The sequence below is a fragment of the Panthera pardus genome, unplaced genomic scaffold, assembly GCF_024362965.1.
Source record: "Panthera pardus isolate Hobbes unplaced genomic scaffold, ASM2436296v1 HiC_scaffold_15, whole genome shotgun sequence".
Lineage (NCBI taxonomy): Eukaryota > Metazoa > Chordata > Mammalia > Carnivora > Felidae > Panthera > Panthera pardus.
The window spans coordinates 68,546,951-68,563,723 of NW_026526710.1; the positions used below are offsets into that span (position 1 = coordinate 68,546,951).

Consider the following 16,773-nt stretch of genomic DNA (forward strand, 5'->3'; position numbering starts at 1 on the left):
TCTTTTAAATATGCTTTTATATTTTAAAAGTGAGGAAAACAATAAGTTTTTGTTTTTATTTACTAAAAGTTCATGACACCAGGGTGCTAAACACATACTTTAGGGGAAAATAATTAGAGAACTAGGCTTGTTTTGTCCTAGAAGCAGAGAAAGGGAATCTTTTGGGTTTGACCTAAATCTTTTAGGTCCAGTGCAGACTGACTGTCTTGTTTCCAGGTCACGGGGCCTGACTTGAGTAAAACAGGTATGGGTGTGTGTGGGCGGGGGCGGGGGCGGGGGTGGAGAGGGGGAGAAGGGCGGTACCTAGTTTGGACTCCCTGCTGTGAGATCTGGGCACTCATCATGTCCTAACTACTCGTCTCAGGGGTTGTTAATGGTTGTATTTAAAACCTCTGGGCTTTCATTTGTGTTTATGCAGAAATACCAAATGGTGAGTTCAAGGATTCTTAAACTGTTGTAACTAATCCATGGTTAGGGGAATTCTTTAAGTCAGACAGAAAAAGACAAATACTGTTATATTTTCATATGTTGTATGTAGAATCTTTACCAAAAATTCAAAGAAATAGAAGAGAAGAATGGTGGTAGCTGGGGAAAATGGGGAGATATTGGTGAATGGGTACAAACTTCTTGCTTTAAGAAAAACAGATTCTGGGGTGTGATACACAGCATGGGGACAGTAATTAATACCGTATTATATATTTGGAAGTCATTAAGAGTAGATCTTAAAAGTTATCACCAGGCACACACACAAAAGTCATTATTGTGAGACGATGGAGGTGTTCACTAACCTCACTAACCTTACTGTGGTAGTCATTTTGCAATATACGTGTGCATTAAATCATCAAGTTGTATACCTTACACTGACCTTTGTTTGATGTCAATAACATCTCAAAAAGCTAGGAAAAGTTTTAAAAAATAAAGAGAATTTCTTCAAGTTTCTTTTTCTTCTCTCTCTTTTTTAAGTTTTCTTAAAATAAAGTACAATATTGATATAGATTAAAAAAACCTTTCAGTTGAGACTGCTAATCTGTTCTCAGAAATATTTGATAATTGTGGAGATTAGGAGACACGGTGAAACACTATAGGTAGGCAAATTACCTAATCAAAGAGAAAAACCTATATTGGTTTCTACAGGGTAGTTCTGGAAAGACGATGTAGATGAGTAAGATCTTAAGTGAAATTCTATAACAGGCTATTAAAGATAGTTTCGAAGTGCTCTGAAACAGAGGCGATGACCTCTCAAACTCAGTTCGGTTCCACCAAGAACAAGTCTTTGCGGACAGACCTCATTTCCTCATTCATGGGAACACTGCATGCCTAGTGTCTCGTGATAATGGTATGGACAAAATGAGAGAGGGCGGACAGCAGGAGAGTAAAATTAGTTGGACATAACTGGTTGAAATATAAACCCTAAGGCAGGGGACGGTGTAAGCGTACAGAGAATGTCTGTAGCACTGAAACTCAGGCCTGCTCTCTGTGTCCTCCCCTGGTTAACACTTCTATTCGTAGCTTTGATGGGGGCATTAATGGTACCCTGGCAGAATATGTGACTGAATGGGGACCGAAAGAAGACTTTTCCACTGGAAACAGACTGAAGGCTGCAGCGTGAAATTCAAAGGCAGAGTGTGAAGTTTTGTACTGGTACCACAGTTAAGAGGTGTGTGGCTTACGGATTTCGGCTGATCACAAGTTCGACATTTGTCAGCAGGATGATAAAGTCATCAAAAATGGTGAAAGGGTATTGTTAGGTGGCCTTTAAATGAAGATACAACACACTGAATGGGTTTGGTAACATATCCACCCTAGTCCACCCCGATGACTCCTTGAGCACTGTGTTCAGTTTGAGATTCTACACGCTAAAAGGTCCTTGAGAAAGAAAGCATTCCTTTTCAACTAGGGAGAATGCACTGGACAGTCATAAAATCAAAACTTTTTGGGGGGAGGGGTGAATATTTGAAGGTATAAATATCTAGCCTAGAGGGAAAAAAATACTGAATAGACAGTTTCCAAATAACTGTAAGTTTCTAAAGTAGCTGTTGGGTTGACTTAGCTTCAGTGGACAGAAAAACAAGGACTGTGCAGAGAAGTAAATTTGGGTTGGGCATAAAGAAGAATCTTCCAACATCTGACAGAAATGGGCTTTGTGGTCAATTAGAGCTACTTATCCTTGGAAGAAGGGACTGATAAAGGCTTGTTGACTGCTTGGCAAGGGATTTGTAGCGGGATGTGGATGGAGAGGATACCTAAGATCCCTGATATCCTATGGTAATAATTGCTTAGAAATGTAATTTGTGCTCAAATATACATAAAACTTTATGAAATCAAAATTCTGGGAAGATATAAGAGGAACATGATTGAAGATGACAAAGCCTCTACGGGTCATACCTCACTGAAATAGAATTTTCTGACTTCCACTACTCTCATGACTACATCCCAGTAAATGCTACCCAAGATAACACATCCCTGCCCATTACTCTCTTCTGCTGCTTGAAGCCAAGGAGCAACCAAAGAAGTGCCTTGGGGGGGTGCCTGGGTGGCTTAGTCGGTTAAGTGTCCAACTTTCGCTCACAGCTCGTGAGTTCAAGCCCCGTGTCGGGCTCTGTGCTGACAGCTCAGAGCCTGGAGCCTGCTTTGGATTCTGTGTCTCCGTCTCTCTCTCTGCCCACCCCCCACCCCACTCGCTCCGTCTCTTTCTCAGTCTCAAAAATAACAACATTAAAAAGAAAAATAAAGAATTGCCTTGGGTTTCTAGCGTGCTGAGTATTGGGTAACGTATAAGATGGCTGAACCAATACATTGTATACCTGAAACTAATAAGATAACATTATATGTCAATTATACTTCAATAAAACAAAAATAGTTTTTCCTTGGGTTTCATTAGTTTCAGTCAGCAACGAAAAGGTTCGTAGTATCAGCCACAGTTTTGAAATTGCTATGCTATTGGGTTAGAGAGGAAGTTCGCAATGGCAGTGTGGTATTTAGTACAAAGGGTGCAGCTCCCCTTGCTGGCTTGTCTGGTTTCTATCCTAGCTTGGCCATTAACTAGTGGGCGTCCATGCCTGGGTCACTTCCCCTTTCTGGGCTTCAGTCTTCAGCAGTAAAATAAGGGCCCTGGGCTAAAAGACTTCTGGGGTGCTTTTAGAATCTAAAATTCAATGGTCTTAACTCTCTTAAGAACTATGAAAGCAAAACTAAGTTCAGTTTTTATCTCATGAAGCCCTACATGGTAGAAGTTCTCATATGTTCAAAGGTCAGTTAAGTAAAAAAGGTGCTTTATCACCCAGTGAATTTTCTTCTGATAAATTCTTTTTAACTCCAAATGAAAAGGTTATGTAAAGTGGGAAACTCATCTAGGATTGGCTTGTATCTGAAATGTGCGTTTTCTGAAATGCAGGCCACAGCCCCACTTGGAGGTTCTAGGAAGGGGTCTCAGGGATGCTGTGGAGGATGGGTGTGGGTGGGGAGTTTTACAGGACTCCTCCACCCCTAAGTCAATCAGAGCAACCAGGTCCTTAGGTCACTACTCATCTACGAAGAGACAATGGCATCCTTCCCTCCCAGGTAACAGAGCTGAGTCTCTGCTCTCTGATGGGGCTTGGTATATTGCTGCAGCAAGGTTATTTGTTTTGGGTTTTTTTTGTCTCTTAATGTTTATTTATTTTGGAGAGAGAGAGAGAGAGAGAGAGAGAGAAAGTAAGTGTGCGTGAGCTGGGCAGGGGCAGAGAAAGAGGGAGAGAGAGAGAATCCCAAGCAGGCTCCACAGCAATTTGGTTTTAAACATGTGTCCTTTTCTACTAAACTATGAACCCCTTGAGAGCAGAGACCACGTGGTACCACAGAGCCTGGTATTTGGTAACCACCTGATAAATATTTTTAGAAATGAATAAATGGACTTTAAGCAAAAAGGATCTGGAAATCACAGTAACATTATATATTAATAGCAGAGGAGATTTTTTAGCTAAATGATCCCTTTGTTCCTGACTCTACTGACAAGTAATCAGAAGCACATACAAAGTCACATGAAGACATTTTTGATGTGGGTTTTGTTCTTAATCAGTTAAAAGAGGAGATTAGGTCATCGGAAAGGCTTTCTTTCAGGTCTCATCTGTGGATCTGAAGAGTGAATGAATACTGGAGAGAACTATATTTGAAAAACTGCCATTTCAATAATTTACAAAAACCTAACGATTTAACATCAGGATTAACCATGGAGGTATCTGAAGCACAGGGGGGTTATATCTGGGTAACCGTGTCTAATGAGCTGAGTGACAAACCCACCTGTTTCTTCATTCTCTCACATTCAGAGATTTCTGCTTTGATTTTGTCAGAAACGTGGGCGGTTTGAGAAAGAAAAATACTTTAAAATTTACTTCTTCATGACCCTAGTAAGGGGAGCTCACTACACCTCCTGCCACTTAGCACAGACATGCTGATTTAAGAATAAGTGTTAGGCGATGTGGGTTTTAATCTAACATACCGCAATGGAGGAAAAATTCTTTACCTCTGCATTTGGGTAAAGAGCTTCTGGGAACTTGGCCACAAGGTACCTGGGCATTCTTTCATCAAGGAACATTTACCACAATTTGAAAGTCCCAAGATCTCACCACTCTAAAATTAGTTCTGAAGAGGGGCACCTATAGCTATAGGTAGTAAACAAAGAACAGGGAAGGTGGAGGCATTGTATCCGAGTTTAAAGCTGGCTTCATGAGTTCAGCCTCCTCAAGCCTTCTAAGGCCCATGTGACCAACTCCTAAGATGGATGTCATTATCATCCTCAAAGGGCTCCTGGGGAGAGCGCCTGAGATAATGTTTCTGGAGCATCTGGCAGAGGGGCTGGCAACTTGTGAGGCAGTCAGAAAACAGTAGTTTCCTTTCTCCCCACTTTGAAGATTTATTTGCTGGGGGGGGGGGGGTGTACAAAAATGTAATACATGGTACTCAAGGAATTTATAATCTAGGTGGTAAGGCAAAAGCCACGCCTGCATGGCTTACATGACTGGGTGAGAGAAATATCTAGCCAGCAGTATGACTCACAGAGCTCTGGAAAGTAGAAGAGAAAATGGACTATCATAAGTGGCTGCAGCAAGGGAAGGCTTCCTGGAAGAAGCAGGATTTGAGTCAGAGCTTTGAGAGTGGTGGGGAATGAGATGGACAGAGAAACGTGGGTAGAGCGGGCTAAGCCCGACAGACCTAGGAGAACTACCTAATGAGAATGTACACGGCACATTCTGGTAAAATGCACAGACTGGTCCTGCTGAAGAATTGCTGCATATTGGCACGGTGCACCGAAGGCTTTTGGTCAACGGTAACGGCGCTTAACAAACCGGCTTAAGAAACTGGTCTTTATTTTGTAGATAACGGGAAGCCAGTGAAGGTTGTGGGGCAGGAAAGAGCTTGGCCAAATATCATCTAGAAAGCCTGCAAGGATACAACATTCACGCTAGCATTATAAGCCATGCTGCTGTGAAAAAAAAAAAAACGCTTTCATTATACTAATACTTCGTAAATCACTGAAGACCTACTCCAGAACTCCAAGGAAAACATTTTATGAATCAAAAGCTAAGTACAATATGTTAGCAATTAAATGAGATAACATAATAGCCGAGGCAGAACCACAGTTTTCCCCACCACGATTTCAAGCTGCTGCAGAGAGAAATGCTTCTATCATGTTCCAAGTTATCAAGCCATTTTGTTTTGATTTTCGGAAGGCGGGGAGAGAGGAAGCAAGAGGATGGAGGTCAAGAGGATTCAGAGCTGTCTGTTCTTTAATCAGAAGGAATTATTGAGGAGACTTATAAAGGAGATTTGCTCAGAACAGAACTAGCCCTGGGACGGGTCTTAAGTTACTACAACTGGCTTCTACTCCAGAACAACGAACGAAGGTGTGTGTAGCTGGAAAGAAACACCCACCAGTGTCCTCTGCGCTGAAGTTTCCGGTGTCTACCTCCCACTGCTACTTTATTTACTGCAGCTGGCCACAGTTTTATAGCCTGTTTCATGTATTAAAATTCAAATGTGGAAAACATTACCAGTATCCTCCTTGAATTTTTTTTTTTGTTGTTGTTCGGGGGTGGGGCGGAGGGGGGGAGTGGGTTTTTTTTTTTTTTTCTCTTCCCCTTCAACTTCCTTTTTATTGTGGAATGTATCAAATGGTCAAAGGCTAACTTCAGACTGACTAAATTCAAAAACTATTTCCTTTGTTCTTATGTTTTTGTTTGAAAATTCATACCAGTTTGCGCGAGGAAAGAAATGACAATCTGATCTCTTTCACACACGTTAGGGTTTCAGGCTGGGAAGCTCAGACTCTGTGGACCTGCTGGATGTTTTTGAGAAGAAAAGAGAAAGACTGCAAAACCTCTCGTGGTTTAAAGGGCAGCAGGACATCCCCATGCCACGTCTTTGGAGTCTGTCTACTACCTGGTTGGCTCTGCGGGCATCCTTGACTGAATTATAAACGTCTTCAGATGAGTGAACAGGAACTTTTCTTCATCAGCAAAACTAGCAGCTTTATTGCTTCTGCATAGCTTTTTTTTTTTTCACAATCAAATCAGAAACGTTTCTGTGTAATATTGGCCGATTATTTCCCTCCTTCTGTTGCTCTGCTCGATTCTCTCCCTTTCCCCTCCCCCAGGTCAGTCCAACTTCCCATCTCCAAAGTTGACTCCAGTCCCTTCCTCCTATCCCACCTTTGAATCAGACTCAAGGGGGAGGCAACTCAAAGGTCAAATAGTTCCAAAAAGTATAGTTTATTATTTTAAAGAACCACTTAACCTACATCTGGTATTTAAGAGCAAACTTTACATATTTATGGAAAAAATTGTCTCTGAAGCAATGCCCTGGGTGCACATTGCATGCATTTAACATATGCAAAACGAACACAGCTACAGAAATTAAACTATTTTTCTCTTGATTGAGAGCAGATATAGAGAAATGGTTATAAGTCACAGATCTGGCTTTTAATAAAGCCAGATTTCTTAATTAAAAGCAGTATTGTTTAAACACTGTAGTTTAAAAAGAAAAGAGCTGTACAAACTAAAACCTCATATTATATGCATCCCAAGTGTATTTAACACATTACCTGAGGCCAAGCTAAATTAAAATCTAGATTTTCCTTTCGTAAACTCTTAGCAACTGCCATGAATAGACAAACAATTTTTACTCAATGATGAATTTTTAGGATAGAGGTCAAGGAAAAGCAAAAAAGAAAAAAAAAAGATTCGGCTTTGGCATTCAAAAATATCTTTCCACGTTTTAGAAGTGAGTTCATTGCTTCTATTTATAAACCAGTATTTTTGGTTTCAAATTGGTTGCAGGTTTCCATAATATACCGCTCAGGATGGTACTCTCAATCCTACTCTTTTATTAAGAGAAACTGAAAGGAGGACAGAAGAACCCTATTGAGCAAGAACTGAAAGAGCCTCAGAACAACCTGTGCTTATTTTGTGTTCTCTTGGAAGCATCAGTAAACAAGAGATGCTACAGTGGTAGCAGAAGACAGACCTTCATCCAAGCAACTTTTTAAAGAGCCTACAAGGTACAAAACAGGACACGAAGGTGTTTGTTGATCAGGCAGGCGTTTATAAGAAGCAAAATTACATAGAATCGCTAGTGATTAATTCTCCACCCACTCGGTCACCTTATGGTCATCACTTAATATTTTGTTAAGAAGATTCTGAATTTTCATAATCACCTAAATAAAAAGGGTGCACTCCCAAATCCTTTTCAAAAGCAATGGGCCGAATTGAAATTCCAGTTGTAATACAGACAAATCTACTTAAATATTATTTAAATACACACCTATTCATAAACGGGTAGTGATTAATAAAACTACTATATCTTGAATTATACAGTCTCACACCATATATTTAGACCAATAAACATACCAGATATTTCCGCCTCCCATACTCAGCATCAAAAGACATCGATTTGGATTCTTCAATAATAATAAAAAATTTCAACCTGTTCATATCTGAAATGCCAACAATGTAACATGTACACAAGTGGGTCCTTTAGATGCGTTACTAAGATGAAGAATTTAAAACACCAGCAATGACCCAGAAATGTCCACCTAGGTATAGACTCAGGTGACATGAAGACACACGTCACACAAAAACTTGTACTCATAGGAGCATTATTCATAATAGCCAAGAGTGGAAAGGACCCAAATATGAATCACCTGATAAATGGATAAATATAATGTACACCTATCCAATGAAATACTGTTTGGCAATAAAAATGAATGATACTCTGATACAGGATAAAATATATATAAACCTTGAAAACATTACACTAACTGGAAGAAGCCAGTTAGAAAAGACCATCACGTATTGTATGATTCCAGTGATAGGAAAGATCTAAGATAGGCAAATTATACAGACAGAAAGTACATTAATGTTGCTAGGGTCCAGGGAGAGGGAAGAATAGAGAGTGACAACTAATGGGGATTTCTTTTTCTTTTTTCAGGAGGTAAAACATTCTAAAATTAGACCGGTGATGGCTGCATGACCCTGTGAACATACTAAATAAAACACATGGAACTGTACACTTTAAATGGGTGAATTACATTGAAGTGAATTATATCTCAATAAAGCTATTTAAAAAAGAACAAAACAGCAGTAGTAGTATTTATACTTGAAATTCTAATTCTGTTAGGATCAGTAATTAAAGAGTCTACAAATGCCATCACTTACCATGAGTGAATGTCTGTTGGCTGAAAGAAGACCGGTTCCATACCCTGAGCCCAGACCACCCATTGCTCCATTATGAGAAGGTCCAATGATTCCATGCATGTCCCCATGACCACCAGGCATAGCTGTGGATGGGCCCACTGCATGATTCCGGAGAACGTGAATAGCATCATCCAGTCTTTCTAAGCGATCTTCAATTCGGCTTTGCTGTTGATTAACAAACGATGCAAAATTGGATTTAGTCTGAAATGTATGCAGAGGTTATAGTAACAAAACTTGAGTTGACACAAATCATCCTTTGAGGTTTTGAATATATGTTTCCAATGAAATTTATTTCATTAAAACAATAGTAGATGGTGACCTTCCTAGAAAACTAGTAGAAAATGTTAATGGTGTATCATAGTGTTATTTGTCATGAACAAAGTAATCTTCTAGGACATTACAATGTACATCTGCTATACTAGGTTGCATTTGCTTGAAAGAGAATTTAGATTTACTTTAGAACAAAAAAGTCTATAGAATGTAAGAAACATTGTAGCAGGCATTGGTTAAGGATTTCAAAAACTTAACAATGAAAAGATGATGCATTTATAGTTTCCCAATTAAACGATCTTCTTGGATGCGTATTTCCTTCATCTCCTCTATAGCATATGATACAGGGCTACGTATCAAGTCAGAGACAGGTAAATGCATACAGACTATAATCTTCTTATTGAGTACTATCTATTTTTACCAGTGTGTCTTGTTTTCTATCTATTATCACCAGCTTGTGTGTGTGTAGAGGAGAGTAGGAACTCAAAATGGATATAGAACAAACATTAAAAAAATGTTGTCCACCAAAGTGGTATGAGATTTCATGACTGAAGAAGCACAAAGATGTGAATTAACTGCTTACCAGGGGCTTCTAATTGATTTCAAAGCCCTTGCTCTGTATAAAATTCACCTTATGAAACTAAATTATAGAATTCAAAACCAAGTAACTTTTTTTTTTTCCATCCCAGCCACTAAGATCCTAGTTTTCTGCAACTAGGAAAGGTCGATACTATAGAGTTTGTGAGGAAAAAGGACATGTAGATGTGTATGGACCTTTTTTGGTATGATCAATAATGATATCAAATAAACACCTGCTTGTCACTTTCCAGTGTGTGTTTTAAAATAGGCCATCTCCCTGGCTCTTCATTCTCCACGTGTAAGGCAAGCAGGGAAGGATTACCCCTTCCATACACATGTGCGAATGAGGCTCAGAGAAATTAATTATTAACTACTCAGTGTCACGATGCTGGGAAATGGTATAGTGAAGGGTTGAATCTAAGTCTTCGGACTTCAAATCTAGTGCTGCTTTGTACTGGGTCCTGCTACAGTCTGCTTTGACTTCCACTGTTGGGCTGTGCCAACAGATGTACTACCTCCACTGCATGAGAAAAACAATTTCTAATTATTTTATACTGACAGAAGGAATGTGTGTCTAATACAGTTTGTCTACGGTACAGAGCATTTCTGATCTGGTGGGCTTTGGTGTTAAGGGACCTCCCGTAAACTCCTAGCTGCTACTTATGAAATCTTTGACAAGGTACTAAACCTCTTTGAGTCTATACCTCATAATTTATAAAAATGAGAACGGTAATACATACTTCCACATGTAAATGTGAGCATGAAAGGAAGTAATACACGTGCCTATCATCCTTTCTGGCTCACAGCTTCCTTGTGGGGAGAGCAGTTTCTCCTTGTGAATCCCCTCGTGAGTGTTGGGAATTCAGAGGACTAAACCCATAGTTCGTAACTACAAACCTAGACTTCATGGCTATACAGTGGCACATAACCTAGTTTTGACAGCTGGGTCCCAGAGAATAACTGATGGAGGTAAACACTTAAAACTACTATGGGCTCTCTGGAAGTGGGCTGCGGGTTAATTAATTAATGTAGGCTAAGCAGGTAGTGCATACGTTTGTCCTGCCCTGTGCCTGCCTTTATTGGCCAAAATGCATGGCTGAATGATTCCACACTACAGCAAAGAAGACCACAACCAAGGGGGAAATCCACCTTTGTATTTCCATTTTTAGATTTTCCTTAATTTAAACAGTAAGCCAAAACAGAAGAAAGGAAATTCTGACCTGCTGCCAAGACATTAAGTTAGGCAGGTATCAACCAATCAATGCCTCTTCCGTGTTCTATCTCAAAATATGGATGAAAAAAGGGAAAACCATCCTTGAAGGGCTGAAGACCTCCTTGCTGCTACCTCTCCCCATTTGATTCATATAGCGACCGAATACCGCCCAGAGCAATGTTATTTCATGCACATTTTCAGCCACATCCACCATGACTTGAGAAAGACTACAGTGTCAGATAACAAATCATCATGGGATGAGTACTTATAATATTAATTGCACTCATGGAAATTTTCAGCTACTCCCTAACGGAAGAGCAGACATTTAATGACATGAGTCGATTTCTAGAAGAACCAAAGCGAACATGGAAACAGATGGCAGACTTCTTATTCAGAGGTGGAGAGGAAAGCCCTTACAAGCCTGCCACTCTGGAAAGTAAGGCAGAGGTCTCCTGATCTTCAAGTGTTCCAGCCACGCAGCTCGGCGTGACTCCAGCGCTCTCCTATCAGTAAAGTGATTCAATCGTTGACAAGGATCTTTCCCAAAGACAGACGGATGCCACTCTCTCTCCAGGATTTTTAATCTCTTACCTGGCCCTAGGTATTTGGAGCCCTCGGGCTTACAGCATCTGGGTTACAATCTACAAACAGCAACAAGTATATATATATATCTAGTCTAATGACTCTGGCTCTAACCAAACTCGTGTGCTTAACATTAGTCTAAAGTTCCCCGCTAGTGAAATAAGAACCCTAGAGAGTCAACTAGACGCAAAAAGAGAAAGGTGGTATACGAAGTGGCTAGAGGAGAGATTAGAAGATGAGACTTACCAAAGAGTGTAAGGGTCCTTCATAATTAGGAGATGATGAGGCCTGTCCTCCATTTCTGGACCAAACAGCTGTGCCTGCTGGTATTAAAATGGAGGTTACAGTGAAATCTACATAATCTGAAAACAATCTCGCAGACATTTTAGACAGTCCTTTTAGAAACAGCGATGCTGAGTTTTCATTTGTACAATAAGGTAAATACATGTAAACTTCCCATACAAGAGTTCCGGGACAAGGAAAACGTTTTCAACTCAGAATTCTCTCAGGCTTCTTCCTAAAAGGGTACATTTAACTGGTTCTGAATTTTAGCTAGACAATGGTTCCTACCAATGGTTCACAGATGGTAGTGAAGAAAAGAGGTCACTACCATGGTCAAGCCACTTTTAAGAATGCAAAGGGGGATTCTGTTACACCTTCGTTCATGCAAGGCCAGTCTGTGGAACCAAAATTCTCTCACCAATGCAAAACAGCACTGCTACGGGTTTTAAAAATGATCCTTAAGAAGGATAAGCCTTCCAAATTTTTTAAGGGAATAAGATTAGTTGGCAGTGATCCACTAAACCAGAAATTTAAGAATTCAATATAACAACAGTAATAAGTAGGTAGTTCCTTCTGAAGAAAATGATTGTTTTGTGATTCACTGAACTTTATTTCTGCTACAGTAAATATTACATGTCTAACCTGCAAAATAAAAACTACTTTTCAAATTAAAATAATGCATGCTACATGTGGAAACTAGGAAATCATTCAAGGAAGAAAAAAAAACCTAGGATCTCACCGTAATCTTACGCCCTGACATGGTTAGCATTTTAAAACTCCTTTCTTTCTGTCATTTCTGGGTGTGCATGTATGTGTATTTTTATGCTAAATAAAAGTAGGACATTTTGTTCAATTACTTTTAGTGACAGAATATGGACAGAGCCAGCTATTTTCAGTGTGAAAATAGCAATTTATCCGCATATTTACATCTTCATAAAGTTCTTTCTTCCTAATATGTGGTCTTTCATGGTGTATTAGCAGGACCCCAAAGCGGCCTTTTCTCTGTGTCTTCCACACGCCGCATGCCGCTCAGGTTTCGGGCATTTGTGGTGTTTTCTGGAACGATTTGTGCATCACAGCTTTCCTTTCCTCTCTGGAAGTGGACCAGCAGAACGGTGAGCAGCGGATTCTCGCCGAGCTCTGGTACCGCTGCTCCTGCAGCCTCAGCAAATCCCACACCCGTTCTGGGCCCTAGTCGGCTCATCTGTAACATCAGAGCATCAGACTAAAATAGTCGCGCTCAAGCCTTATTAGACTCTGGACGTTTTTCTTTTTGTTCCCCCAAACTATAAAATAGATGAAATCAGAGCTGCTTTGTTTGAAACAGGAAACTTGGAGTTCTCCCTGCTCAGGCTCCCTCACCACCTGCCTCACTGGGCTAGATGTTGTCTCTGCTCTTCTCTCGCTCTGGACATTGACTCCAGAGCCTACCGGTATAATACTGACCCAGGGGTCTATAATAATTCTAAACTTCCCTTTCCTTCCTGCCACAGGGAATGTTTCACGGTTGTTCCATTATCCTCTTAATACCATCTCTGCTTCCTTGCAGTTTCAATTCTGTCCGTCTGGACGGGTGGACCTAAAGGTTCGGCTATCCCTCTCTATTCTGTGACCACCCGCTCCGTGTGAACGGAGGCTTGGAAAAGGCTGACATTCGGTGCTACCTAAGCCACGGCCATCACCTCGGAATTCAAGCTCTGGGCAGTCTGAAACCTCCCATTCTTTACTAAGGAACCCAGTGTTTTTAGGATGGGCACGTGAGTGCCATAGGCAGGGAATAACAGGAGGCGAGGAGGCGACAGTTAGACAAGCGACTCCACTACAGATACAGTAAGGTTGGGTTTCAATCAGGTATAGATGCAATTTAGGGTTTTTTTGTTTTTTGTTTGTTCGTTGGTTTGCTTTTTTTAGAAGCCACATGTCCTCTTTCCACAGAACAGAGACGTGCACCGGATGGGGCCTTCTGGAAGCATTTATACTAGAAGGGCAATGAGCCTCTTAATTGGAACTCTGAAAAGTGAAATGCTTTACTAACATAATTCAACAACTATAATTTTATTATTTGAAGCCATAGGTCACGCTAATTTGTTATATTTTAAAGGCAAACATCTCCTTTTACTCCACACAGTTACTTCCCAATTTATTTACAAAATTATAGTTTTCCTCAAACATGCCAGTGACGTGGGTTTTAAAAAGGGAATGTGGAAAGTCTAAAATTTCTATAGGAAATGATCCTTTTGAACTGTCTATATTTGATGACTATATAATTTATATTCATATTCCTGACTGTATTAACTGGGCTTTCTCATCGGAGATGACTTGTTGGGAGTAGGTTATTCTGTTGAACATCTTCTACAGAGCTAAGATCAGTTTAAGAAGTGAGTTTTCTGTATGCCTGTGTATTCTAAAAACATCTAATTTTTAAGAAAACTTTTGGATGTAAACGGCTATACTTTCATATGGCCGTCTCTCTCTCCCCCACTCCTTTCCATTTGTCTGTTTGGAAATGTTATGTGTTGCGCTTTTGGAGGGAGTGAGTTTCCGCCTGCCAGACCAGGAAGCATGAGAGGGAAAGCATTTTCGCAAACCGGTACCGTGGTGGGGTTGGATTTAGGTACAGTACCTGAGAGAGAAGGAGGAGAGCCGACGGGAGTTGAAGGGTTTGATGAAAAGCTGTTGTTAGTGTGATCTGGAGAATAGATCTTAAAACAGTGGGGAGAAAACAAACAAACCCTCATTTATTAGGAATAAAGAGTCAACAATTCTTTCAACGACAAAGTGTCATTCCAGTCACCTAAAAATTGCAACTTACAAAACACATGTAACAATCAACTGTAGCACCAATATTCTCAAGTGGAAACTTTTGCGATTACTTTAAATTTCCAAAATAAGGATTATGAGGTCATGGAAGATGGTATGGACAGAACTGAACAGGCTCAGCTGACTGTACTTCTAGTCCTTTCCCTCCCATGTCCTACCATCACTCTGTGGCCATGAGTAGGTCACACGAACACCCCAAACCTCCCTTTCTTACTCCATCAAATAGGTTAGACAGCATCATCCCTTATGATTTTCGTTCATTTCTTCTCCATCGTGATTAAGGCATTTGATGCCAAGGCACAGGAAGGCCCAGATTAAATATAAACTTTTACTTAGGTCCCAATGCTAAATCAAATTTATTTTATGCTCCCAATGATAAGGAAAAACCAAGTTAGAGCAACAAATCTCCACTTACATTTGCAAATGACCATGTTTAGCTTTTGAAGACCATACGTGTATACTCCCTCAGACAAACGAGGGGGTGCTACTTGGTCACTAGTGAACATGCAAGAAATGTCCCATTCTCTAGGCTCCTCGCAGTGGACGGGCAAGGCAAAGAAGCCGAGTCCCCAAGTGCCGATTACATGACAATTTCTCACAGACCTAAGTTATGGAGTTACGGTCATTGTTTTTGTTTTTTTTTTTTTAGTAAGTGCTTTTTCCAAAGGGTTTTAGAACTGCCCCCTGCAAAGTCTGTCTTAGCTGGTCAATGAGCCCCATATGATTTTAGAGAAAAATAAGAAATCAAGATAGACAATCTATACACCACAAGGCCCTGAGAATATCTGCAAATCCATAACTGAGGACTGCTTAATGCCATTGTGAGGAGACAGGCTGGAGGGGTCAGCCATTCGCTGGAAGCTTCAGAACTCTCTTCTCAAATTTTCCAATAATCATTCTGCAAGAAGGCTAGCATTTCCAGAAATCTAAGCTATTTGCCATTCATTTTCTACAATTCCAAATGTCCACTTCTGCTTAAAGTTCACCCTTCCACAATGGTACATATGAAGTCCAAAGTCAATATTTCCTCACCGAAGCAAGTGCTTTCCCCAGAGCATCTCCAGTCTGGGAGCTGCCTGCTGCCCCGCTTCCTCTATTTGCTGCAAAAACAAAAGGCAGAATATGAAAAACCAGGCAGTGAGACGTCTAACAATTTTCTATTCCTGGTCCATTTACTCACAATCTAATTGCATTTTTAATGCTAATTATAACACATTAATCTTTAATTAGCATTAATTTGTTTGCTGAGGTAGATGTCAAATATATTCATGTTACTTTTTTTACAGATAAAATATAAACCTGACACTTTGGTTTAAAGATGAAGTGTTTCAGTTGCTATTACTTGGCCCCCTTGTTGCCTACGAGTAGTTAGTGGTGAATGGTAGGTAGCACCTGAAGTTCATTGCTAAGAAGTATGCAGTACTCAGGTCTCTGAAGCCCTCAAAGTTTGCCTTTTCTCTGTATTTCATACAGTCAGTAGAATTGTCTTCACAAAGAATTTATGTCTCCTTTCCATTTTTTAAAAAAATTGATACACAGTAAAACAAGGTGCTCCTCTCAGCAAAATAAAACAGGAAGTCTACAACAAGCCTGGCTTCCGAGGAGAGAAAATATTTTTAATATTTTAAATAATACATATTCTCCACATACTCAGGTCTGTGTTTACATTATAAAACCCTGAACTAAAAATCAATAAAGGTCTCAAATTCCAGAGACAAAATAAGTCTACATATTCAGAAAATTATCTGTCATCTTTTAACACTGGTATTTTTAACCACAAAAGAGATTCTGAACCAAGTACCGTTACTAAAAAGATGCAGATTCTAGCATGTGATTCAAAGTCAGCTCTATTTAACAGTGTTAATACAACACCTACAACATTTGGCATATTACATTTATTAAGGCCTCAACATTAGCAAATAGACATAGTATTTAAATAAAACCTATTAAACCCAAGGACCTGGTTTCACGATTCTGTGAAATAAGAAAAGGAAATCTTAAGTCAACTGATTAATCCAAGCAGAACTTCACTGCATACAACATAATTGAAAAAAAAAAAAAATTCCCAGGCGTAACCTTGACCCAAGAAAGCACACTTTGCTGACAAATGTGTCATCTGCTTCCAGATCTGTAAAATGCAGTAGTCGGGTCAGATCTCAAGTGGTTGAATTCTCTGCTTCTCTAGGTTATAATTTCATTCTCCTGACTTCTGCTTAGCATAGTTAAATTATGCTTGCTATTTTTATATATTTATATGTTGGGTATGTCAGTTGGATAATCTTTTGATGTATGCTTGAT

The 16,773-nt window shown here is 39.9% G+C and overlaps 1 protein-coding gene across 39 annotated transcripts in view; it reads right to left on the reverse strand.

Annotated features, from left to right (window-relative positions):
* The window catches only part of TCF4 (transcription factor 4), a 353,960-nt gene that overhangs the window by 21,894 nt on the left and 315,293 nt on the right, over nt 1-16,773 (reverse strand). For 31 of the 39 annotated variants that reach the window (XM_019463970.2, XM_019463968.2, XM_019463976.2 and 28 more), the window contains 4 exons: nt 15,508-15,575; nt 14,279-14,357; nt 11,620-11,696; nt 8,691-8,894 (listed from right to left, as the gene is read on the reverse strand). In XM_019463970.2, coding sequence (XP_019319515.1) covers nt 8,691-8,894; nt 11,620-11,696; nt 14,279-14,357; nt 15,508-15,575 — 428 coding nt within the window. The remainder of the gene's footprint in view (nt 1-8,690; nt 8,895-11,619; nt 11,697-14,278; nt 14,358-15,507; nt 15,576-16,773) is intronic. The other 8 variants (XM_019463990.2, XM_053902752.1, XM_019463973.2 and 5 more) reach the window with 1 other exon arrangement.